The 27,387-nt window shown below is 39.0% G+C and overlaps 1 protein-coding gene across 2 annotated transcripts in view; it reads left to right on the top strand.

Annotated features, from left to right (window-relative positions):
- LOC134577368 (G-protein coupled receptor family C group 5 member C-like) overlaps positions 1–27,387 on the top strand; it is an 80,736-nt gene that overhangs the window by 40,270 nt on the left and 13,079 nt on the right. The window contains exons 2-4 of one of the 2 annotated variants that reach the window (XM_063436078.1): positions 6,848–7,927; positions 11,081–11,145; positions 12,098–12,708. The exons of the other annotated variant lie outside the window; for it this stretch is intronic. Of the exons in view, the coding sequence (XP_063292148.1) occupies positions 6,865–7,927; positions 11,081–11,145; positions 12,098–12,166 (1,197 nt within the window). The 5' untranslated portion in view covers positions 6,848–6,864 and the 3' untranslated portion in view covers positions 12,167–12,708. Of the gene's footprint in view, positions 1–6,847; positions 7,928–11,080; positions 11,146–12,097; positions 12,709–27,387 lie in introns of those variants that run through there. 2 annotated transcript variants of the gene reach the window in all.

The raw sequence follows: 27,387 nt of genomic DNA, 5'->3' as shown, positions 1-27,387 counted from the left end.
AAGTGAATGTTTGTCAGGGGCAACCACTTGCCTGACCGAAGATAGAAACATGGAAACATAGAATGTGACGGCATTTAAGAACCATTCGGCCCATCTAGTTTGTCCAATTTTCGAAATACTTTGATTAGTCCCTGGTCTTATCTTATAGTTAGGATAGCCTTATGCCTATCCCACGCATACTTAAACTCCTTTACTGTGTTAACCTCTACCACTTCAGCTGGAAGGCTGTTCCATGCATCCACTCCCCTCTCAGTAAAGAGATGCTTTGCCCCTCTAATTTAAGATCACACTGTGTAGGTTGACTGCTAATCATGTTGGTTGGCCCCACTTAAAGGACCATGCCAGTCACCATAAGTTGCTATGGTGTACGAGGACCCGGGACACACTCTTACCTTAAGGGGTTAGCTGCTCTCGAATAATTTAACCCCAAAGCTTGCCTCCAGCGCCAATCTGCAGGTGTCCCAGATGGCATCTGGCTTTAGAATCTCAGTTACAGGAAGCAAGGAGTTCCGCCAGGCAGGGGTGCCTCTGATGAATTAGAGCAATTAGCTGATGCTCTATGCCAATTTGTAGCTTTAGATTAAGATGGTATGGTTACCGGAGTGTCCCTTTAAAGCAGGCACAGTGTAACTTCTCACTCTGTTCGTGCTTCTAGTGCCCAAAGCATATCGCCAGAATGTCTAATGATGTACTTGTGCTGTACTCTCAGGGAACAGTTCTCTGGTGTTAATAAATATCGGACACCAGGGAACAAATCTGGGATGGTGGGGTAATAGCCCAAATTCGGGACTGCCCTGCTGAGAAAGATTAAGATCCCACAGGCCCCCCCTTCCATTTTCACATAGGAATCGTTCATGGGGCCAAGCAAACTCATGATTTGGGGCCCCTGTCGAACCCTTGGGCCATGGACGGCTGCCTAGCGTTGCCTAATGGTTATTCCAGCTCTGCTGCAATGCTGGATGCCTGTAATGTGAATATGACATTCAAAGCAGTATGATCTTTATTTTATTTGGCACTTGCTCCACATAGCGGGTTATATAAATGGTAGCAGCAGGGACAAGAACTTTGTAGGCATCCAATAGTGTTCATCTAAAAGAGGTGTGTTGGACCTAACCAGTCTTTCTAATATAACATTCTTCAGGATGATAGCTGGGGTAAAATTATGAAAATTGTAATATGACTCAGTGAAGGGCAGGCAACATTGCCACCGCCCATGCCACTAGCAAAAAGTAATAATGGACTTGCAGAACCATTCTTCTACTGATTGAAAGCAGCAGGAAGTATGTTTTTGCTTGGACTTAGTGGTCCATGATCTGAATCCTCTCAGAACAGGACTGGTCACGTGGGATATTTCTCAGAAGACTGTAGTATCCGGAGTCAAGCAGGCTGGCAGACTATGGTCATTGTGTAGTGTCCTCCAGGAGGTGTTTGTAATTGCCTTAAAAGTGAATTAAGACAGTGCTTAAGAAATTAAGACAGTTGCAGGTTGTCTTTGGAGTAGTGGGAGACAGAATCCCCACCTCTAAAATCTGCATATGTCTATGTGACTGAGTCCTCATACCGAAATCTGCAACGTTCTTATCTATTCAACAAAATCCATAGCTATGAATAAACTCAAACAGGTATGTCTGGTTTAATTTTCACTAGGGCCAATATGAGAATGCATTAAGTAGCATACTGTTACTGTAATGAGGTTCTCCGGATAACTAATTATAAATACTGTATCTTGATATTACACATTTTTACCCGGGAACAGAAACAAAACCATACAATGTACTCATCAGAGTTAAAATAACAAGAGTTAGTAATGATAATTATTATCAGGAATGTTTACTTGTGGCATTGATGTCAGCTCTTCGAATGTTTTAGGTGTTTAGAGTTTGCAGTATTTTTTAAAAAAAATAATATAAAATAAATTCAACAGAAAAGTCAATAGTGAAATAACAATAAAACAGTGTGTGGGGTGCAAGCCAAAGAAAAACAATATATATATATATATACTTAATAGTTGTAAGTCTTGAAGTTAATCTGAAAGATATAACAAAGCACAGTGCTTTACCGATGTTATTTATTTTTACCGCGATTCTTTTATTGATGTTTATTTTATTTGAGTAAATACTTTTTTTATACTTCATTGATCCTGGTTTGCCATTCATCCTTTATGCGTCTGGGGAAGGACATCAGTTAATACAGGAAGATCGTGGGGATAGCTTGAAAAAGGGTATTTTTCAAAAGTGATGACAGCTAGAGCCTGCTATTTTAGGCTCTATATATCGTGAGTGACCCATTACCTGTGTCATATATATCCGATTTGTACACATACAGTATTATGCTATGTATGCATTGTTATATCTTTCAGATTAACTTAAAAACTATTAAGTATATATATATATATATATATATATATATATATATATATATATATATATATTTTGTTTTTCCTTGGCTTGCACCCCCCACACTGTTTTATTGTTATTTCACTGTTTGTTAGTGTCTTTTAGTGATTTTTAGACACTGGGGGTAGTTGCCGCTTTGTACTATCTAGCGCCAATCCACCTACACTTTTTTCTCCTTTAAGGTGAAAAATTCTGTTGTTCTGCAGAAAAGTCAATAGTCTATGTTTATATGTGTCCACCATTTCTAATAACTATTGTTTTCATGTTGCACTTTCAGAATATTTATTTTTATTTTTAAATATCTGATTGTTCTTAAAAGGAAATTGGCAGTTCCAAGGATTTCTAACATTAAGTTTACTGTTCACTTATAGTAAAAAATGTTTATTTTTGAAGTGTAAAATAAAATTAAAGGCAGAAATCCACACCTCTTTATCCTGCAGCTGGATGCCTCCATCTTAGCTCCCTGGCAATATTTGTTTTAAGCTCTGCCCTATGCATCTGTCAGTCAGCATAGAAAAATCACCGTACAGAGAACAGGAGAAATGAAACACGTTTGTTTCTACTGCTCATGTGCAGTGTTTCCCCTGGCTTTGTCTTGTCTGAGTTGGATTCTGATGTTGTTTGTTTACTCTATAATATAAATTTAAAAGAAAATGGATTGATTCTTCAAAAACAAGTTATACTATATTTTTCTTTTATTTACAACCCTTTAAATGGAACACATGATTTGTGAAGCAAGCAATAACAGCTCCTAAAGAAATGTACATGTATGTGGCCTTCATTTTATTCCTTATGGAAATTAGTAGACTTATGCACGGCGAAAAAATACATTTGCTGTGTCCAAATCAATTTGGCTAAAACGCTTTTGTTTTGGGTGAATCGGGTTTCATCCATGTGGCTTTTTAGTTCAGTTAAATTTTGTACATGCAGGATTTTGAAAAACAATTTGGACGAAAGCACTGACAAAAACATTGGCAGATAAATGCGCTTATTAGTGTTCTGCAAAATATATATAGAATATAAATAGTATAGATATATATTTTGCAGCAGACTGATAAGGGCATTTTTATGCCATTTGGTTCACAATTCAAGTAAGAAGTAATAAGCAATAGAGAGTAAGAAGGAGGAGCAGAAAAAAAAATCTATTTATGTATATATATTAAGTATATATTAATACACATAATATATAAAGATAGCTTTTTGTTTCTTTTAATACTCGTCCTTTGTTTCCCTCTGTTGGTTGCTTCTCACTTGATCTGTGAATAAAATCATCATTTATTGGCTGTCCCCTACCCATCAATCATGGGTTTTTTTTTGGCACCACAGACAGAACTCAGAAATGAAATGAAAATGCTTTTCCTACCTCATTTCATTTGTTTTGTGATTCGGTCATCTGGCGATTTTGAGTTATGGAATATTAAACCACTCTCTTCAGATGAATTGTGATTTGTTTGAAACTAAATGCATAGGAAAATTAATATATATATAAATAGTAAAGTAGATGGCTGCACTCACGGATTCCAGTAAAATATAACTTTTATTCTAGCTTCTAAAACAGATCAACGTTTCAGTCCATCTTGTGGACTTTCATCAGGATCATGAATGATGATGAAAGTCCACAAGATGGACTGAAACGTTGATCTGTTTTAGAAGCTGGAATAAAAGTTATATTTTACTGGAATCCGTGAGTGCAGCCATCTACTTTACAATTTGGATGTCTAAAGCCCTGGTATTGCACCCGGTTTGGCAATTTTTGGAGCCTGAGTGCAAGGTATTATCTTATTTATATATATATATATATATATATATATATATATATTATATATATATATATCCATTAATTATAATTGAAATTCCCCTCAATAATGAACAATTAAGTTGTGATGGTGCCCGGAGTTCCCTGGTGTTAAACCGAGACCTGTGTTTAACCGTTATGGAACGGAATGACGCTTAAGTAGTGTCCCCAAGCACTGATCACGCTGCTACTCTTCTGGTGCTTGGCTAAGGAAGAAGCATTCACTCGGGCACCTGACACTCTCAGTCTACCACTGGCTATCCATCGTTAGCAATCGTATATGCAATGTTCAAGTTGTACTGAAGATAGAGGGTCTGTAATAGGCTGATGATCCCAATCTATCAGTGTCCTCCACCGCTACTCCAGTGAAGTGCCAAAAGAGAGGCGGCACAATGGGCACCCAGAAACACTACTTCTGTGTTAAACAATCAAAAAACTAATTAACACTGGAAAGTAAGGTAGTTCCAGAGGACTCCATGCACCATAGCCACATAATTTAAATGCAGTTATTATGGTGTCCAAAGTGTGCCTTTAAACCAAAATGTGCAATTCACTTATCTACTTAGTAATATGTCTTTATGAATAAACCCTACAGAGTATGTCTGGTTTCTTCTTCATTAGCTTTGGGCCAGTATGAGAATGCATTTAGCAGTTTGGCATACTGTAATTATATGCTCTGTAAAACTAATTATTGATACTGTATCGTATTATGACACATTTTGCCTTGGAAACAGAAACAAGACCAAACAACATATAACCAGAACTAAAGGGACAACAATTAAGAGCAGCTATGGTGTTTTGATAAACATTTGCTTATTAAAAAATAAAATATTCTAATCCTAGTCTCACTTTATTAAGAAACTCCAAACTCCCACCATTGGTAGGTTTATTGTCCTGGCAATTAGCTTTATCACTATGCTTATTTGTCTTCACTGGGATTCAAACCAACCCACAAAATCTCCCATTGGCTGCCATGACTTTCTATTCCCTATAAGTAACCTTCAGCAGTCAGGTAGACAATATAGCATTCACCAGTCTGAAGCAGAGAATCACAAAGTGAGCATTGGACTCATCAAGACCTTTCTATGTGGCTTATTCGAGTGATTGGGTCAACCCTGCTTTTGGGATTACTAAACATTTGAAGAGAAACGCCAGTATTCTGAAAGTGAGTACTAATATACTAATTGCAGTTAGGTAACTATTATTTTTCTTGAGGAAAAAAAATCATAAATAGGTCAATTGACTTCTCTATTTGGATTGGATGTGGGCAGAAAATATGGCATATCTGGAGATTTTTTTTTGTGGTTTATATATGTTTGTTGGCCTTTGGTCTTATTAAGCTCTATTTTCTTAAAATTACTTGTTTGGATATTTCCATGCAACAGGTTTATTGAGATTGAGTATTTTATTTGATGGTATTAGTTGCAAAAATTTTTAGCAATAAATAGCTGGTGTGTATTTTTGAAAATAGAGTTTGGAATGTGTATTATTTTTTTCTAGTTATGTTGAATCAGGCAAACAGCCCTAAGCAGTTAACTATGATACTTCAGCAGTTTTTGTGGGTAAAGACTGAAATCTAGTTCATAGACCTGTGATGGTGAATGTAATTTAGTCTGATTGTCCAGTTTCTGCCAAAAGTAAGAGATATGAATGTCATAGGAATTAAATTTCACTAAAACAGAACTTTTGGCACCTCCTTGCCAGAAAGCCTTTGTTTTGCACAATTAGAATTTTTAATATAATTATTTGCACTTAACTTAGCAAATTGTCTATAGCAGCTTCCCAAATGTTGATTGCATACAAATCCCATAACTATTTAAATCATCAGAGTTGTAGTTCGTTAACATCAAGAGCGGACAGATTTTGAGGTGCTTTGTCTACAGTATGGCACACATGGATTGCTATATTAGACTGTTTATTTTATATAGTATATTGCAATTAATGTCTTTGTTTCATTTTGATACAAATGTTGATTATTAAATTGTAAAGAGATTTCCAGTAGTTGTGTCCCTGTGTTCCGTTTGGCATGTGATTGCATTTAATTTATTGCAACTATTTTACACACACATTTTACACACTGGGTCACTCAGCACCCCCACTGAGATTTATTTTTATAGATGTATATTTAGGGACCAGTAAGTCCCCTGCGTGGGAGGTGAGATTTATCTTAGGCTCTATGTGACAATATTTGTGTAGATATTGCATGATAGAACCTAAATACATGCAACTCGATAATTACTCATTTTGTCACGTGTGTCATTTGAAACCTACTTTAGTAGGGAAAACTAAAAGACTGGTACCCAGTTCTTGGTAAACTACATCTCCCATGATGCTTTTCCAGCCTTGAGGTCAGTCCTGGTCTATAGGCACCTAGTGAAACTCTGTTTTGTTTCTTATACATATCTGGTTTTAGACAGTTTTATAAATTATTTGAAGCCTTGTGCAGTTTAAAAATGGGTCATTCACTGTTCTTAATGACTATCCCATGAAATCAGCAGTCAAAATCATTCAAGTTTGACGTACTAGGTAAGAAATACAGTCTGAATATGAAAGGTTTAGGTATTTAATTGTGTTTAGTTAGATCTGAAGTAATCTGTAAAAAATAAAATAATGGAAAATGGAATATTAAATATATAATTGTCTTTTTTTTTAACAGCAATACTATACCTGACAATGGCAAGCAGATATCTTTTGTTTATCGCATTGCTGAACTTCATAAAAGCTGGTTCCACTCAGAATCTCACGACCTCAGTTCCAGGCTTGCAGAACATCTCGGTTGTGCCAAAAGGATGTGGACATGATATCAAATCAATGTACTTTGCACTTTGTGATTTGAATGCAACATGGGGAATTATAATAGAAGCCGTGGCAGCCTTAGGAATAGTTTTCACCTTTGTGCTGATATTGATATTTTTGGCTTTGGCTCCATCAGTTATTCGGGATGAACGCAAAGGTTCCTTAGCCATTAATGCTATGTTTTTAGTAGGTGTCTTTGGCCTTTTTGCTTTAGTTTTTTCCTTTCTCATTGCACCTACTGCTGTGATATGTGTGTGCCGCAGATTTTTATTTGGAGTGCTATTTGCTATGTGCTTTTCATGTTTGGTGGCACATTCAGTCAGGCTTAACTACCTGGTGTTTCAAAATCGTGGACCTGGTGGGTGCTTGATATTTTTTTTGGCCCTTGGACTTTTCATGGTAGAGGCTGTAATAAACATAGAGTGGCTTCTTATCACAAATGTACGTCACAATCTTTTGTCTCCATCTCAGCCTGACAGCCCCTGTAATATTACCAACCAGGACTTTGTGACTGCATTGGTCTATGTGATGTTCCTCATACTGGCCTCACTGTTTATTCCTTGCCCAGTGTTCTTTGGACATTATTTACAATGGAAGCGCCATGGAAAATACATTGCTTTAACAGCATTTTCTTCTCTTGTTATCTGGATAACGTGGATTGTGGTGTACATCTATGGAGTTGAAAAATTAGGTTACATGAAAAATTGGGATGATTTTATTCTGGCAGTTGCTTTACTAGTAAATGGCTGGGTGTTCGTTTTGTTTTACATTATCCCAGAGCTAGTAGAAATGACCAAGACTGGTTACCATTATGAAGAGGACAACCTAAACATAATGAAACGATTATCTGAGTCTCCACCAGTCATTATGGTTGAAAACAAGGCATTCTCTATGGATAATCCAGACGTTAATGAGGAAATAAACAATAAAAAACCACAAGGTGAATTTCAATAAAAAGTATCTTTAACCGTGCCGACCTATATTTCTATAGAACTAAGGACTATTAGTGCCCTAGGTGAAGATATATATATATATATTTTTTTTTTTCTAATAGTGCTCATTCAATGTCCTGGTGTCTGGTGCAGCTTAGCCAAAAAAAAATGTTTGAGGTCAGTGGAATGGCAACATTTTGGCTCATGTTGGGAGCCAAAACATTGCCATTCCACTCCAATAAGGGTCTGCAAGTTTGCACGCATCTTGTATGTGCAGACATTTTATCTTTTTATCTGGTATGGTTAAGGAATATGTAGTCTCCCTGGTTTGTGAGACACTGAGGAACAACAGCTTTGATCATTCATATTAAGTGTGTGTGGTCCCTGTTTAGAATTATGTAGTTTGCACCTACGGCCATACTGCTCAGTGCAGACAGCCCCCTCCAGCCATTGGTTGTCCACTGGGTGCAGTAAGAATTTACAGCCTAGCAATGCTCCCTAAATAGCTCTTTTTCTTCTGTTAATGGGTTAAGTTATATTGAGCTATGGCAAATTCTCCCATAATGTTTTATTAGTAAACATAAAAGCCTGGATGATGTTTTTCAGTGCATGTTAGGACTGTATAAATATAAAACCCTTAGTCGTGTAACCTTTTTTTTTTTTTTTTTAAATACACCAATAGATAAAAAATCACTCCTAGGTCAATATACGCAAACACTCCATGCTCATTGCATTGGAAAAACAAGAAAAGTAAGGGAACATGTAAAAAAAAAAAAAAGAAAAAAAAATAGAAATAGAGACATAAAAGTAGCTGGACAAATAGAGAGGGAATCCCTCAAAACCCTTAGAGAACAGAAAGTAAGAACAAGAAGGAGGTAAGGGCTGCGTCAAAAGTCTAGTAACAATCAATATACAATAAACAATAAGAGACAGACCGAATGGTCTAAATGGTGATACAATAGTAAGTTAAAAAGTCTCACTAAAATGATAAAATAGGGGTGCAATCCTCAGGAGTTGATCCGTCCGGATAGTAAAATATTCATATAAAAGTCTCACTAATATACCAGGATAAAATAAGGGTGCATCCTCAGGAGTTAATCCGTCCGGATGGTTTAAAATAGCCGTATATGTGGAGAGAAAAAGGGGAGTTATGACAAGAAGCCAGTAGTGTAGTACGTCAGAATCCAAGGGTAAAATGGATAAAAGGAAGGTAATAAACTCATATTTAAAAGAGCTTAAACAGCAGGTGGAGGGCGTTTAGAGGTATAATCCCCGCTAGAGGACATAATGGAGTGATGTGTCCGTCAGTCCGGTCTGAATATCCAAAGCTCCAAGGTATATAAGAAATAACAATAGTGCTCTCAGTTGGTAAAAGAATGAGATATAAAATTATACTCACAAGTGTAGAGCAGAGGTTGCTGCTCTATCACCTTGATAGGTGATAAGTAACCCCCCAAAAATGTATTGCTAAAATATACAAATAAAACTATTAACACGTTTCACCTATCAAGGCTTCTTCAAAATGGAATAATAAATAAATATTATTCCATTTTGAAGAAGCCTTGACAAGTGAAACACGTTAATGGTTTTATTTGTGTATTTTAGCAATAAATATTATTCCATTTTGAAGAAGCCTTGATAGGTAAAACGCGTTAATGGTTTTATTTGTGCATTTTAGCAATAAAAGTTTTTTGGTTACTTAAAGCTGAACCAATTCTCTTTTTATTGTATTTTATATGCACTTTTTATAAAAATTACTCCTGGCATTTTTAACTGATCCTGTACTCAAAGAAATCCTAGGTGGGGATCATCCCACCAACGCTATTATAATAGAGCAGTAACCTCTGCTCTACACTTGTGAATATAATTTTATATATTTTTTATATCTCATTCTTTTACCAACTGAGAGCACTATTGTTGTTTCTTATATACCTTGGAGCTTTGGATTTTCAGACCAGACTGACGGACACACCACTCCATTATATCCTCTAGCGGGGATTATACTGCTAAACGCCCTCCATCCCAGAGCTGCTTTAAGTGAGTTTACTACCTTCCTTTGATCTATTTTACCCTTGGATTCTGATGTACTACACTATTGGCTGCTTATCGTATCTCCCCATTGTCTCTCCACATATACGGATATTTTAAACCATCCGGACGGATCAACTCCTGAGGATTGTGCCCTTATTTTATTTTGGTATAAGTGAGACTTTTATATGAATATTTTAATTTGCGGACGGATCAACTCCTGAGGATTGCACCCCTATTTTATCATTTTAGTGAGACTTTTTAATTTACTATTGTATCACCATTTAGACCATTCGGTCTGTCTCTTATTGTTTATTGTATATTGATTGTTACTAGACTTTTGGCACAGCCCTTACCTCCTTCTTGTTCTTATAAAAGTAGCTGGGGCTGGCCAAAACGATATTACCTTAAAGGGACTCTATAGTCAGCAAAACAACTTTAGCTTAATGAAGCACGTTTGGTGTATAGAACGTGCCCATGCAGCCTCACTGCTTAATTCTCTGCCATTTAGGAGTTAAATCACTTTGTTTATATACCCTAGTCACACCTCCCTGCATGTGACTTTCACAGCCTTTACTAAACACTTCCTGTAAAGAGTCATCTTAAGTTTATCCTATCTTTATTGCAAGTTCTGCTAAATTTAGATTTTCTTTCCCTTGCTATGTTAATAGCGTGCTAGACCCTGCAAGAGCCTCCTGTATCTGATTAAAGTTCAATTTACAGAGCAAGAGATAAAATTGTTTAAGGTAAATTACATCTGGTTAAAAGTGAAACCAGTTTTTGTTTCATGCTGGCTGTGTCAGTCACAGTTAGGGGAGGTGTGGCAATGTCTGCATGAACAGAAACAGCGTGATTTAACTCTTCAATGGCAGTGCATTGAGCAATAAAACCTGAAAAGCATGTTCTATACACTAAAACCGCTTCATAAAGCTAAAGTTGTTTAGGTGACTATAGTGTTCCATTAAGTAAACAGGGAACAAGCCTTGAGCACAACCTGGCAGAGAATAGCAGAACTGAAAGCTCATTGGAATAATAAAATAGTTTTCACTGTCCAACTTGTTGTAATTGTGAAGATGTTAGTCAATGAGAATTTATTTAACAGAATTCTAAATATTCTTTTTGTTAATTTTCAGGAATACCCATTTCTCCTTATAGCAACTACAATGGAATTTATCCTACGCTGCCTTTGTACCCATCAGTAAGTACACACCTTTATTTAAGCTAGCACATACCTTTTTCTTTTACTTGAACAGTCATCATTCAATTTATCTCATACCTAATACTATGTCTAAAACTGCTTTCCACATGTGAAAAATAAAAGGTTAATATACATTAATGCAGTGCCCAAAAGGTAGATCTCCAGATTTTGTAGTACTGCAACTCCCATGATGCTTTTCATGCCCTGAATGACAATAGAATAGGTGAACTTGCCCACAAAAATATAAAGCATGCCAACACAACACAATGTGACAGGAGACCTCCTAACCTACAGAATGATCATAGGTTGTTATTGTGTTCACAGCAACTTCAGCTGGGTGTAGTTGTTATGGTGGCTGTAGTGCCTGCATGCCATTAGAATGTAATTTGTCAAACCGTTTCAGATAGTTTAATACCTTGCTGCGTTGAGTGGCCTCTGATCATTCTGGTTTTGAATTACAATGATATAAAATAAAGGGGGTCCAGCCAAGGAGTGCCTGGACCCCCTTTATTTTATTTCATTGATCCTGGGAATCTGGTGTTTAGTTCCAGTCACAGAAAGCACCCTGACTCTGACTGATGGGAGTGAGTGCAGTTCCATACTTTTTTTTAATAAATTACAATGATAAGCAGAACTTCATACTTCCTCATTATCATACAAGGTATGGACAATGTATATTAGTAAGAGTATCAACCGATGAAGTCATCCAATAAATAATGTCTGCACCTGGTATGAATTGGTATGATAATGCAGAATTATAAACTTATACTTATATGAGAGTAACACAGACCTACAGTACCACAGGCACCCAATGCAGCAAAGTAAGTGGTAAACTATTAAATAGTATGACTGATTAAAGTCAGAAAGCATCCAGTGACTTGTATTCAAAACAAAAATTACAATAATGTGTTAATAGCTTTGCTTGTATTAAATTAATATATATTTTCCCTAGGAAATGGAAACTGTAAACCACATCCACCTACCTAGAGTTTCGATGGAACCATGGAGATATCATCTGTAGACGCTGGATCCCAGCAGTAACAAGTAATCAGGCTGAGGAGAAGATCTCAACATCTAAGACTTTGGTTAGAGGTGTTAGCCGTTCTAAGTCCACATGACTTTATACACTTGTTACAGCCGAAGGGACCCAGATTAAAGCAGTGAAATTCATTTTCGTTATCCTGATACAACAGTTTTAACGAGATTGTCTATCATTTCTTTTCTCCACTCCATGAATATTTGATAAGATGATTACATTTTAATTATTTTCAGTACGATTTGCTGTCTTCTCTACTTGCCAGCCTGTCCCCTGAGGTTTTAGTAACCAGCCTGTTAACAATTTAGGAGAACAAGTGTTTACTTGGTGAACACAATATAACACATTTTAAGTCACTTAACTCCTGTCTCTGATAATTTTTTCAAGTGCACGGCAAGGAGGAAGTTCATTACTTGACAGTAGAGCAGACTTTCTAATAGTGTAAAATATATAAATGACATGCTCAGTATTTTTCTATCCTTATTAAACATTTGCTAATTAGATACCACCTAGCCATAATTAAAATATATGTTCCATTATTACTTATAATTAAAATATATGTTTATGTTAGGTGTGCTTGTAATTTTACTTAAATTGCAAATCTACAACCATAATAATACTGTTTTCTAGTTCTGTTGTACTGGTGAACAAAACAAAATAAAATATTCACATAGCAAAAACTAGTATGTTAGCTATATTATACATTTAAACATCTAATATTTATTTTACATCATTTACACTGATTCATTTATTTATGTTTTTTCCTGACAAAGCACCTACTCATATTGGAAAATGCTGTATTATACTTAATGATTTGATACATGTATACAATGCTGGCTATGTACATGAATAAATATATATTTTTTTGTTTGTCACATTAGAAAACCTCTTTCGTATTTTTCATAACCATTTTGGACATAGTTTTGGCTTGAAGAGATACATTGAGTAGCCTTTCTGGTCTGATATCAAAACACCATATTTTGATCACATAGTGAAAATTCGGTGAGAATGATTAAAATTAGACCGTATTGGCAATTCTCATATTTACTAATGTAAATTCAGGTGGTAATTTGTTGAACCTGACTGAATCTAGACCATGCATCCACATACATTCTGTATGTAAAGTATAGAATTTGGACATTTACAAACCACAGATTTTAAGGAAAATTGGGGCCGAATGCATCTGGCAGGATCATGCACATTTGCCAATTAGTATTCACTTGCGTTTTGCAAGTAAATGATAATTATGAAGACTATTTGCCCCTTGGAAGTGCTAACATTAAGTTAAAAACCCAGTGTGCAAGTAGATTCAGTGATTTTCTGGCTGGCCAGTGTTTGCTTTTCAGTTGCTATAGCAAAATTAAAAAAAATAGTAAATTAATTAATAAAAACCTATGGGGGTGATCACCAGACCTCTGCCATGGACTTATTATAGTATAGTTCTATGCAGACCGTGCCACGCCCCAATTACTTAAGAGACATACAAAGAAGGCAATTCAGGAAAATGTCTGCTGTTTATTAAACAGAGCAAAGGGTTTATAATAACACAGGGAGTCTGGGAGAAGTATAATTAATTACCAATTAAATCATGGGTCGTCAACCTGGTCCCTACTGCCCACTGGTGGGCGTTTCAGGATTCCAGGTGGGCAGTAGGGATTTTCTCATTTTGAGAGATTGGGTGGGCGGGCGGGCAGATGCGAGCCAGCGGTACCCCTGCGACCGGGTACCGCCATCACCATTTGCGGCCCCATCCCGCGCCGGGGCCGCCGTCCAAGGAGTCCATCGAGTGGCCCATGCTGTCAGGGCCACCCGATGGATGTGGATTGTAAGGGGTCCGGTCAGCGCTGGGCGCTTTAACAGCGCGACCGGGCCCCCTGTGATTACATCACAGAGCTGGGAGGAAGTGACTGCACGTCACTCCTCCCAGCTAACACACAGACCACGGGGGGAGGAAGCAGAGCCACCACTGGACCCCAGGGAATGTCACTCTCCTGCACCTAAAAGGTAGGAAACAGGAGGGTGACTAAAATATTTAGTGTGTGTTTGTTTGTGTTTATGTGTCTTTATATGTATGTCTTGTGTGTGTCTGTCTGTATGTATGTGTCTGTATGTGTGTGTGTATGTGTCTTTGTATGTATGTGTGTCTTATGTATGTGTCTTTGTATGTATGTGTGTGTCTTTGTATGTATGTCTTGTGTGTGTGTGTCTGTCTGTATATATGTGTGTATGTATGTGTGTCTTGTCTTTGTATGTTTGTGTTGTGTGTGTATGTGTCTTTGTATGTATATGTGTCTTATGTATGTGTCTTTGTATGTATGTGTGTCTTGTGTCTGTCTGTATGTGTGTATGTATGTGTGTCTTATGTGTGTGTATTTGTATGTGTGTGTCTGTATGTGTGTGTCTGTATGTATGTGTGCCTGTATGTATGTGTGCCTGTCTGTTTGTATGTATGTGTTGTGTGTGTGTGTGTCTGTTTGTGTGCCTGTCTGTGTGTGTGTCTGTATGTATGTATGTATGTATGTGTGCCTGTCTGCTTGTATGTATGTGTCCTTGTATGTGTGTCTTGTGTGTGTGTCTGTGTGTGTTTATGTGTGCCTGTCTGTTATAGTGGGCTATAGTAAGTAATAGTAAGTGGGCTACCTAGCTCAGCCTTCCTACTGGGCATTGCTTTAAGGAAGGTTAAAAAATAGAAAAAAGGGGGAAAAAAAGGTGGGGAGGGGAATTGAGGAGGGAGAGGAGGGGAGCTGACGCACAGATGAGAAATCATATTATGCACAAACAGAGAAGTCGTCCGAACATCACCGAAGGAGGAGACCTTCTAAAAGTTCCTTATGGAAATCGAACCAGATATCAAATATTTTTAGTCTCGCAGCATCAGCCTTAAGGATCTCATTAATCACTAGTAAAGGTAATTTCAATTTACTTTATTGTTTTCTCATTAAACTTTATAAAGTTAAAAACATTATAAACATGCATTAAGTAGAAATAAAAAGATAAATGTACGTACATTTATTTTTTAAAAAACACCCTCCTTTCTAAAAAATATTCCGCACTTGCGCAAAAACTGGTGGGTGCTTAGGACATTTTTCTATCAAGAAAGATGCATTAGTGGGCGGTAGGTAGAAAAAGGTTGACTACCACTGAATTAAATAGTGACAACTATTAACTAACATCATAAACAAGTTAATGCAAACAGCAGGGTGAGAGCATATAACAAACCATAGCTCTAACATTTATCTTGGGGGATGTAATAGGTGCATTCTTACTAGAATAGGAGGATGTAGGGGTAGTGTCTTCATAGAAGACGGAGGATAAAGATGGTTATGTGCCAAACTATGTATGTGCCATCCTTGCAATCTACAAGGTTGTTATGTTAGTCTTATAATTTCAGCTGAAGAGAAATATGAACCCTTTCAATCCCTCCTTTTATTCTGAAAGAGTAACTAGACATCAGCATACTACATATAAATCAGTAGGGATCGGTAAATGGGAATAATGTCATCAGGATACGACTGATAAAGGTAATACATATAGGAGGTGTGGGTGTAATCAAGAACAACCAACAGAGCAGTTGGAATTCCCACTAGAAAGATAGCTAAGATGACATCAGCTGAAACACCCCCTGAAAACAAACATTAACCACATTAAATACTTAAAACAATTAATAAAATATAAATGAATATAATGATTACTATCAAGATACCAGTGCACCTAATAAGGAAAATAGGCACAAAGTGCCAGGTAAGCTGACATTTCTGTGTCTGTTCTGTATCTTTGTATTCAAGGGCAAATAACAATTGGCTTTCCTTGGCCACTAGGATACAAAATAAATTGTCTTTAAGTTTATGGTTATAAAGACAGTCCAGGTCTGCTGCTGCTTGAAGATGTAGTTAATTTAAAAAGTAGCAGACATCTTTTACTTCTAAAAGACTTTATCACAGGTTGGGCAAATGATATCAATACCATAGTGACAGGTATGACATTTTCTGGATAATCTGGATTTGCCAGTTGCAAAAGTATGAGGAGAATGTCATTGGATGCCTGCTGGTCATTGATATGATCACCTGAAAGGATAGCTCACATAAAATTTTAGATCACATATTTATTCTTAGAGAGTGCAAGAATTATATTTTTTTTTACTTATTCTTGTGATAATAATTCTAATGCATTACTTAAACTCTCATATTTTGAGTATAGTACTCCTTCTGGATCGCTGTGATGACGTGGACCTATCAGAAATTAGGTAAGCCTATTTAAGGCTTGGCGTAGCCCCCATTCATTGCCCTATCGTGTTTTCTGTTAGAACCTCGTTTAGTGCTCCTAGTGATTCAATTGTGATTTCCTGTGTTTGACCTCAGATTCATACTTGACTCGTGATTTCTGGTATCCTGACCCCGGCTTTGTCTTGAATCAGAGTATTTCTGTAATTCCTGCTCTTGATTTATCTTGACCCTGTTTCTTGTTATATTAATACTTTAAGTCCGGCCATTCTAAGACTTGGTAATACGTTCTCAGATCCACCTTTTGTGGGTTTCCTCTTTCCTGCATGTTGGAGTACGACTCCCGTGACACCCGTGAAGTTCTCTTTCTCTTTCGTCTCACTGGAGACTGATCCAGAAGCACTCTGAACTGTAAGAAACAGACTCAGCCGTCGCCCCCCAGTTGCAGTCCCACTGCGTCATCACGGTTTGGGTTTATTCTCTTTTTACAGTCTATTAGTATACACTGTTTTTATATGGTAATATGTGTTTGTGGCAGGGGGCTCCCAGTGCCAAGATTGCCACCCCAACCACTTACACATCTATAGGGCTTCCAGTGCCAGGACTGCCACCACATCCACTTATACATCTTTAGGGCTCCTAGTGCCAGGACTGCCATCACAACCACATACACATCTATAGGGCTCCCAGTGTCAGGAATTTGCTTATTGGTCAAGATTCCTGTCATCATTCACGTAAGTTTCTCTCCCTCTGTATTGTTTTGCCACTTTTTAGAAATCCAAAGCACCTCGGCATTTCTGGAATTCGGACCAATGTCATTTGGTTTGATTCGGCACTTCCGAACTACCAAACTTTGGAACTTCGGACATTCGTAAGCATCTGAATGTCCGAATTTCACGAAATTCATTCAAATGTAAATTCGGAATGAAACAAATTGCACATGTCTATATTCAATCATACTGTGTCTCAGGGGTCTCATCACTGTATATACTTGTATATTTCACTGTGTTATTAGGTTCCTTAGTCAGGACTGCTGCTTTCACTTGAATCTGTTTCCGCGTTCAAGGTGGGTCCTGGTTTATAGACTATATTTTGGCTCAGGGCCATTACTCATCTTGAATAATATGTTTTATTTACAGGTTATGGGATACTCAGGATTTCAGGGCCGCATTTGATTAACATACTCAAATTAAGTATGTCTGTTACAGATTATTTTCAATTGGTTTCATGATTTGGCCCTTATGATTCCCAAGTATGCTATATGCCGACACGTCTTTCTCATTATTAGGTTCTAGGTATCAACTATTTACTGCTCGACCTCCAACTTATTTTTGAAGCTACCTGCCAACTCATTAGGTATACAGGGAGTGCAGAATTATTAGGCAAGTTGTATTTTTGAGGATTAATTTTATTATTGAACAACAACCATGTTCTCAATGAACCCAAAAAACTCATTAATATCAAAGCTGAATATTTTTGGAAGTAGTTTTTAGTTTGTTTTTAGTTATAGCTATTTTAGGGGGATATCTGTGTGTGCAGGTGACTATTACTGTGCATAATTATTAGGCAACTTAACAAAAAACAAATATATACCCATTTCAATTATTTATTTTTACCAGTGAAACCAATATAACATCTCAACATTCACAAATATACATTTCTGACATTCAAAAACATAACAAAAACAAATCAGTGACCAATATAGCCACCTTTCTTTGAAAGGACACTCAAAAGCCTGCCATCCATGGATTCTGTCAGTGTTTTGATCTGTTCACCATCAACATTGCGTGCAGCAGCAACCACAGCCTCCCAGACACTGTTCAGAGAGGTGTACTGTTTTCCCTCCTTGTAAATCTCACATTTGATGATGGACCACAGGTTCTCAATGGGGTTCAGATCAGGTGAACAAGGAGGCCATGTCATTAGATTTTCTTCTTTTATACCCTTTCTTGCCAGCCACGCTGTGGAGTACTTGGACGCGTGTGATGGAGCATTGTCCTGCATGAAAATCATGTTTTTCTTGAAGGATGCAGACTTCTTCCTGTACCACTGCTTGAAGAAGGTGTCTTCCAGAAACTGGCAGTAGGACTGGGAGTTGAGCTTGACTCCATCCTCAACCCGAAAAGGCCCCACAAGCTCATCTTTGATGATACCAGCCCAAACCAGTACTCCACCTCCACCTTGCTGGCGTCTGAGTCGGACTGGAGCTCTCTGCCCTTTACCAATCCATCCATCTGGCCCACCAAGACTCACTCTCATTTCATCAGTCCATAAAACCTTAGAAAAATCAGTCTTGAGATATTTCTTGGCCCAGTCTTGACGTTTCAGCTTGTGTGTCTTGTTCAGTGGTGGTCGTCTTTCAGCCTTTCTTACCTTGGCCATGTCTCTGAGTATTGCACACCTTGTGCTTTTGGGCACTCCAGTGATGTTGCAGCTCTGAAATATGGCCAAACTGTTGGCAAGTGGCATCTTGGCAGCTGCACGCTTGACTTTTCTCAGTTCATGGGCAGTTATTTTGCGCCTTGGTTTCTCCACACGCTTCTTGCGACCCTGTTGACTATTTTGAATGAAACGCTTGATTGTTCGATGATCACGCTTCAGAAGCTTTGCAATTTTAAGAGTGCTGCATCCCTCTGCAAGATATCTCACTATTTTTGACTTTTCTGAGCCTGTCAAGTCCTTCTTTTGACCCATTTTGCCAAAGGAAAGGAAGTTGCCTAATAATTATGCACACCTGATATAGGGTGTTGATGTCATTTCTCATTAGACCACACCCCTTCTCATTACAGAGATGCACATCACCTAATATGCTTAATTGGTAGTAGGCTTTCGAGCCTATACAGCTTGGAGTAAGACAACATGCATAAAGAGGATGATGTGGTCAAAATACTCATTTGCCTAATAATTCTGCACTCCCTGTACTATTATCTCTATAATAGTAGCTATACTATTATCTCTATAGGTATGGTATACTATTATCTCTATAAAATTATTTATGTCAGATACCACATCGTCCTAACATGATTTCATTACTCCTATAGGTCTGCTCCATACACTCTTTTCTAGAGATGTAGCACATTACTGATTTACTCATTTACAGTTACATCAATTTCGCATGTACTTATATGCTACCAAAGCTTCTTCCTTTAGTTAGTTTTGTTACTGGCTAACCTAACAGGGTTTTAGGAGTCCAATAGTTAATAATTTTGCAAGTCTCTGCGCCTTAAGTTAGTGGTCCCGCGAGGCCAACACCCATCCTCATTCTCGGAGGTACTCTACTCATAGTTATTCGCCTGCATGATGGCATAGGGAGGGCCTCACCTGTCACTCCCATTCCATCTTATGCTTTAAAAGTTACAGAGAAGCTAACACCCCGCCACAATGTTTGGTGGCCATGAAATCCTCTCATGCCAACGCCGCTTGGCATTCAGCAGGGTCTCACCTGTCACCAGCCTAGTGTAATTTTTTCACTGCTTGGCATTAGCTAGTAATTCAGTACGTTATAGAGGTATACACTTATTGTTACTTTACATTATCTAGCATGTCTCAACTACAAGAAGGTGGCGAAGAACTGTCCCTCCCCAGCACTCCTGCTAGGACCGGTACACCTTCACGCAGAGGGGACATAGCTAGTCCTACTTCTATTAGATCATCAACTATCCCTGATCCCATACTACAGTCAAACCTTGTAAACGGTCCATACCGTTTAATGCAGGTACTTGTGGCTTAAGCGCATGCAGGCTGTTGCATATTTGTTCTAATTGTTACAGAGCCCATGCTAAGACTATGTGCCCCAATAAAATGTATCCTTTTCCATACTTAACCTCTGCATATATAATTGCTTTATCGGCTATGTTATCAAATCATCCTTCAAAACACCTGGTTGATTTCTTAGTTTCTGGTTTTTCTCAAGATTTGCATACAGGTATCATTTATATGCCATCAGGTACCATAAATTGTAACAACCAATCAGTCTTTTTTAACCCAGAGACGGTTGATATACTTTTATAACAAGAAGTTGACACAAAACTCTGTAAAATAATACAATGTGAGCAAGATATTACTTTGCTGCAGAGGGATTTAGATAGACTGAGGGACTGGGCACTCAAATGGCAGATGAAATTTAATGTTGAAAAATGCAAAGTTATGCACTTCGGCATCAAGAATATACAAGCAACGTATACCCTTAATGGAAGCGAATTAGGGATAACAACACACAAAAAGGACTTGGGAATTGTTATAGACAACAAACTATGCAACAATATGCAATGTCAGCGAATTAGGGATAACAACACACAAAAAGGACGTGGGAATTGTTATAGACAACAAACTATGCAACAATATGCAATGTCAATCAGCAGTGGCCAAGGCCAGTAAGGTATTGTCATGCATGAAAAAGGGCATTCATTCTCGGGACGAGAATATCATTTTGCCTCTTTATAAATCACTGGTAAGACCACATATTGAATATGCTGTGTGTAACGGATTGCCTGGCACCCCGACTGGGTACCTCTGTTAAAGGATGCTCCTAGCGTTTCCTGAGGACTCCAAACACTCTGGCAGACACCACAATCACCGAACCTGAGAAGTCAATGGAGTATATTCGAAGCTTGGGCTTGTCACCAGTGGGGTACCTCAGGGATCTGTACTTGGACCCATTCTCTTTAATATTTTTATTAGTGATATTGCAGAAGGTCTTGATGGTAAGGTGTGTCTTTTTGCGGATGATACTAAGATATGTAACAGGGTTGATGTTCCAGGAGGGATAAGCCAAATGGCAAATGATTTAGGTAAACTAGAAAAATGGTCAGAGTGTTGGCAACTGACATTTAATGTGGATAAGTGCAAGATAATGCATCTTGGATGTAAAAACCCAAGGGCAGAGTACAGAATATTTGATAGAGTCCTAACCTCAACATCTGAGGAAAGGGATTTAGGGGTGATTATTTCTGAGGACTTAAAGGTAGGCAGACAATGTAATAGAGCAGCAGGAAATGCTAGCAGAATGCTTGGTTGTATAGGGAGAGGTATTAGCAGTAGAAAGAGGGAAGTGCTCATGCCATTGTACAGAACACTGGTGAGACCTCACTTGGAGTACTGTACACAGTACTGGAGACCATATCTTCAGAAGGATATTGATACCTTAGAGAGAGTTCAAAGAAGGGCTACTAAACTGGTTCATGGATTGCAGGATAAAACTTACCAGGAGAGGTTAAAGGATCTTAACATGTATAGCTTGGTGGAAAGACGAGACAGGGGGGATATGATAGAAACATTTAAATACATAAAGGGAATCAACACAGTAAAGGAGGAGACTATATTTTAAAGAAGAAAAACTACCACAACCAGAGGACATAGTCTAAAATTAGAGGGACAAAGGTTTAAAAATAATATCAGGAAGTATTACTTTACTGAGAGGGTAGTGGATGCATGGAATAGCCTTCCAGCTGAAGTGGTAGAGGTTAACACAGTAAAGGAGTTTAAGCATGCGTGGGATAGGCATAAGGCTATCCTAACTATAAGATAATGCCAGGGACTAATGAAAGTATTTAGAAAACTGGGCAGACTAGATGGGCCGAATCTGCCGTCACATTCTATGTTTCTATGTTTCTATGTTTCTCTCAAGCCTCTGAATGCTGTAGACAGTTGAATAGGAACCAAACGAATAGGTTTGCACTCCTAGCAGTCAAACTTGAAACAACATGCAATAAATCCTCCCCCAAGAATGAGACGACACTTCACTTTGAGGGTTAAAACAGGAACTCTAGATTTATTCACACAACCTCCTTTTAAGACATTCTCCCATGCAAGGGAGGGATTTACAATAATTAGTACAGCCACCAATACAGTTTAAGGTACAACCCACACATCTCTTCCCTCTAACTTATCTGTTAACACAATTAAACAGTACACCATTTCCCCTAAGTTTCAGATGTACCCCAAATATATATGATACACCTCTAAATAGCCTGATAGCCCTGATCTGGGTGAGCAACATACTCAAAAATCACCAAGATCGGACCAGGGGTTCGGGAGTTATGGGCAGGCAAAGATTTGACCGACTGCATGGGTAAAGTATCCGAAAATAATTCCATGTATTTTGGCCCTGCGGTCGGTCACAGAAAAGGGAATAAAAACACACGAATTGCCTGGGTTATGGAGCCTGGGGAGGATTCAAATGAATCCCCTAGTTCGTGGGGTTCTTTCTACCGAACGGCAGGCCGTTCGGTAGTTTCTACACGAAATACTGGAAGTCTGGAGGTCTCAGCGGTGTTTGCCTAGTCGGGTGTCTGATTTTAGAAGAAATAAGGGGGAAGGAGTGGAAGCTTATAAGGGAACACTCATAGTGGGGTTAACCCACAAAAAACTACCAAGGTAGTGAAAAAATAGAGAACAGTTGAGTGCCCTAGGTAGGATTAAAAATTAACTTTTAATGAATGTGTTTAAAATAAACGTACAGTGCTATATATATCAAACATAGAAAACGGTGGTAACCAATTTATAAATCGATATAATAAATAGATAGTTGCCATGTAATATCTATTGATAGTTTAAATTGGATACGTGTAAATTGGTGACGTACTTGATCTAAAATGAATAGTAGATACAAATGTCAAAACCTATAGCAAACACAGAGGATCTGTTCAAAAGTTTTCAGAATGCCTCCGGAAAATACAGACTGCAACAATACAATGTTGCAGTTTATTAGATACATAGGATCTAATGACATCAGAGATGAGATGTGGACGAAACGTGCGCGTCAGGGGCCAACGGTGATTCCTAGCGACATCCTGCTGTGTGGTTCATAGACTATATTTGCCCACACTCTCCTCTGAATCCCGTAGCAATAGACTGTCTGTAACTGGGTAGACTTATGATAACGATTTTTTTCGTCACCCCTATGTATCTAATCGTCATCTTGTGTATTGGGGTCCTATAATATTTAGCCACTTGGCAATCCGTTCCCAGTTTTCCAGTCAGTCTTCCTAGACTAGCCTCTGTATTGTAACGACGATACCTAGAGGTTTTCAAGTGGTGAACGGCTATCACCTAAGCAAACTTGTTCTTTCTGGGACCTTGTAACTATTATTTCAGTTTATTTCCCTCAATTTTTTGAGCTATCCAGAGTTATATATCTCTCCTCAGATAGAACCAAGTAATACAGTTTCTGTTACAGTTAACTATAAACTGCAACATTGTATTGTTGCAGTCTGTATTTTCCGGAAGCATTCTGAAAACTTTTGAACAGATCCTCTGTGTTTGCTAAAGGTTTTGACATTTGTATCTACTATTTATTTTAGATCAAGTACGTCAACAATTTACACGTATCCAATTTAAACTATCAATAGGTATTACATTGCAACTATCTATTTATTATATCGATTTATAAATTGGTTACCACCGTTTTCTATGTTTGATATATATAGCACTGTACGTTTATTTTAAACACATCCATTAAAAGTTAATTTTTAATCCTACCTAGGGCACTCAACTGTTCTCTATTTTTTCACTACCTTGGTAGTTTTTTGTGGGTTAACCCCACTATGAGTGTTCCCTTATAAGCTTCCACTCCTTCCCCCTTATTTCTTCTAAAATCAGACACCCGACTAGGCAAACACCGCTGAGACCTCCAGACTTCCAGTATTTCGTGTAGAAACTACCGAACGGCCTGCCGTTCGGTAGAAAGAACCCCACGAACTAGGGGATTCATTTGAATCCTCCCCAGGCTCCATAACCCAGGCAATTCGTGTGTTTTTATTCCCTTTTCTGTGACCGACCGCAGGGCCAAAATACATGGAATTATTTTCGGATACTTTACCCATGCAGTCGGTCAAATCTTTGCTGTAAACAATGTCTTTTCAGAGAAAATGCAGTGTTTACATTACAGCCTAGTGATCACTTCACTGGCCACTCCTTGGATGGCTGTTAGAGATCCTTCCTGGGTCATAGCTGCCTAAAATGCATCCAAACAATCAGTGTCTCCACCCTCTGCATGCAGACACTGAACTTTCCTCATAGAGATGCATTGATTCAATGCATCTCTGTGGTAATGTGACAGAGTGAGTGTGGCATGGTTGGGGAGAATGTGACATGGTTGGAGGAGGGAGTGTAACAGGTGATGGGAGTTATGCATGACAGGATTGGGGGGATTTATGTGACAGGGTGAGCGTGGCATGGTTGGGCGATAAGTGTGTCAAGATTGGAGGGATTAATGGGACAGGGTGAGTGTGGCATGGGTGAGGGGAGAGTGTGACAGGATTGGGGGTGAGTGTGGCAAGCTTGGTGGACATAACTGGAGGGGTTAACGTGATAGGGTCAGTGAGGCAGAGCAAGGGCAGGTGAGTATGGAATGGTTGGAAGGGGGAAGTGTGACAAGATTAGGAGAATAAAGAGCGACGGCAGTTGAATGTGGCTGGGTTAAGGAGTTGACATTTTATGGGAGGGGGTGACAGTGTGTGAGAGGGCGTGATAGTGGGTAGAAGGGAAGACAGTGTGTGGGGTGTGATGGTGGATCAGAAGGGGTGATGGTGTGTGGTGCAGTTATAGTGGGTCCAAGAAGGTGACAGTGGGACGGGCAGATGACAGTGGGAGTGAGTGACAGTGGGTGGGATTGGGTGACAGTGTGTGTGTGGGGGTGACAGTGAGTCAGGGGGAAGACCGTGTGTGGGGGTGTGAGTAGGTCAGAGGGGTGACAGTGTGGGTGGGTGAGAGTGGGTCAGAGGGGTGACCGTAGGGGTGCGTGAAAGTGTGTGGGGGTGACAGTGGGTTGGAGGGGAAGACAGTGTATGGAGGGGTGACAGTGAGTCAGAGGGGGTGACAGAGAGTGGGTGGCAGTGGGTCAAGTGGGGTGACAGTGGATCAGTGGTGGACAATGCTTCTGCGGGGATGTCAGTGGGTTGGAGGGAGAAGGGGTGAGAGGGGGTGACAATGTGTGACATTGGGTTGGGGGCATGACAGTGGGTTTCGGGGGATGACAGTGTGTATGGGGGTGCTGTGTTTCAATGACCAGCCTTCCCCCGCTGAATAGCTTGAAATACCTATTTTGTTGATGAATTCCCTGGTGGTCTGGTGGGCTAGCTCTCCCTGGTGGTCAGGTGGGCTAGCAATCCGGTCTGCAGCCCCGCCGGGTGCAGAGCTGCAGACCATGTGGTAAGTGTTTTGCAAGCTCTGGTCAGAGTGTTGCCTTGGTAACCCTGCAGAATTTCAGACCGGGCAAGCCACCAGACCCCCTCCTGATACCAGTCTTCCTAAGGCGATTTAGGGAGCCGCAAAGCCCCAATCAGCGCGAGGCCTTAGACGGCTGCCTTAATTGCCTAATTAAAGAGCCGCCTCTGGTGTTTACTCCATTCTAGAGAGATAACCTTGCAGGACTGACAAAAAGTGGGTCAAATAATTTTGTTTAAAAATTTAGTTTTTCAAACAATGCACATTTATTACTCAAAAACAAGATACTTAAATTATTAATTAAAACTCTTACTTAATTCAGGATAGTACTGAAACTATTTAGCAATACACCTAAAATCAATGTGGAAATCTTCCTCTATTCTACAGTCACAGTTACGTTAGTTTGTAACTATGAAATACTTTAAAATTGGTCTGAATCACAATTAGTTGTGTCATGTATTATTAATTATTATTCCTATTATTGTTGCCATTTATATAGCGCCATAAGATTCCGTAGCACTTTACAATATTATGAGAGGGAGGATTTAACTATAAATAGGACAATAACAAGAACACTTACAGGAATGATAGGTTGAAGAGGACCCTGCTCAAACGAGTTTACAGTCTATAGAACGTGGGGTATAAAACACATTAGGACAGGAGATGGCAATCAAATAAGGTTGGGAGTGAAGCAGAGCTGGAGGAGAGTGTAAAGTGCTGCCCTTTAGGAGAGAGCAAGAGACAGGTATGTGAGGTAGAGGTTACTCTGGGAGGCCATAAGCTTTCCTAAAGAGATGGATTTTAAGACACTTCTTAAACCATTGAAGACTAGGGGAGAGTCTGATGGCATTAGGCAGGCTATTCCATAGGAAGGGAGGCGCCCGCGAGAAGTCCTTCAAGCGTGAGTTGGCCGTACGGGTGCGAGCAGTGGACAGGAGAAGGTCACGGGCAGAACGGAGAGACCAAGAAAGGGCATACCTATGGATCTGTGAAGAGATGTAAGAGGGGCTAGAATTGTTCAGTGCTTTATAGATATGGGTTAGCACTTTGAATTGACTCCTATAGGATACAGGAAGTAAATGTAAGGACTGACAGTGGGGTGAGGTGTGAGAGGACAGACTAGAGAGGAAAATCACTCGGGCGGCAGCATTCATTACAGACTGTAGCGGGGCAAAACGGCTTTTGGGAAAACCAATTAGGAGAGTGTTACAGTAATCCATGCGGGAAATTACTAGAGCATGGACAAGCTCCTTGATAGCATCTTGCGTAAGAAATGTCATACTATGCTTTTAAAATGGAATCTACAGGATTAGGAAACATACTGGATGTGAGGCTCAAAGGTGAGGCCAGAATCAAGTATGACGCCAAGACAGCGCACTTGCAAGGATGGACGTATGTGGATACCACTAACTTGAAGAGAGAGCGGAAGAGGAGGATCAGTATTAGGAGGAGGAAAGACAAGGAGCTCAGTTTTAGAGAGATTGAGTTTCAGAAAGCGGCAGTACATCCAGTGAGAGATGGAAGAAAGGCAAGCAGTGACACGTTGCAGGATGGCAGGGGAGAGTTGCGGGAAGGAGAGAGATATCTTGGTGTCATCAGCGTACAGGTGGTAGTGGAATCCAAATGAGGTAATAAGTTTGCCAAGAGAGGCAGTATAAAGAGAAAATAGAAGGGGACCCTTAGTCACACTTCCTACTCACACCCCCTAAATTTAAACATCTCTCTTTGTCTATCTGAAATGCTTCAGGGCATGCACTCTGTTTTCCACTTCATTTTATAATCCAACACCATGTAACAAACAACAACAACAACAACTGTATT

The sequence above is a fragment of the Pelobates fuscus genome, chromosome 11 (genome assembly GCF_036172605.1).
Source record: "Pelobates fuscus isolate aPelFus1 chromosome 11, aPelFus1.pri, whole genome shotgun sequence".
Taxonomy (NCBI): domain Eukaryota; kingdom Metazoa; phylum Chordata; class Amphibia; order Anura; family Pelobatidae; genus Pelobates; species Pelobates fuscus.
This window is presented reverse-complemented; position numbering and strand designations above follow the sequence as displayed.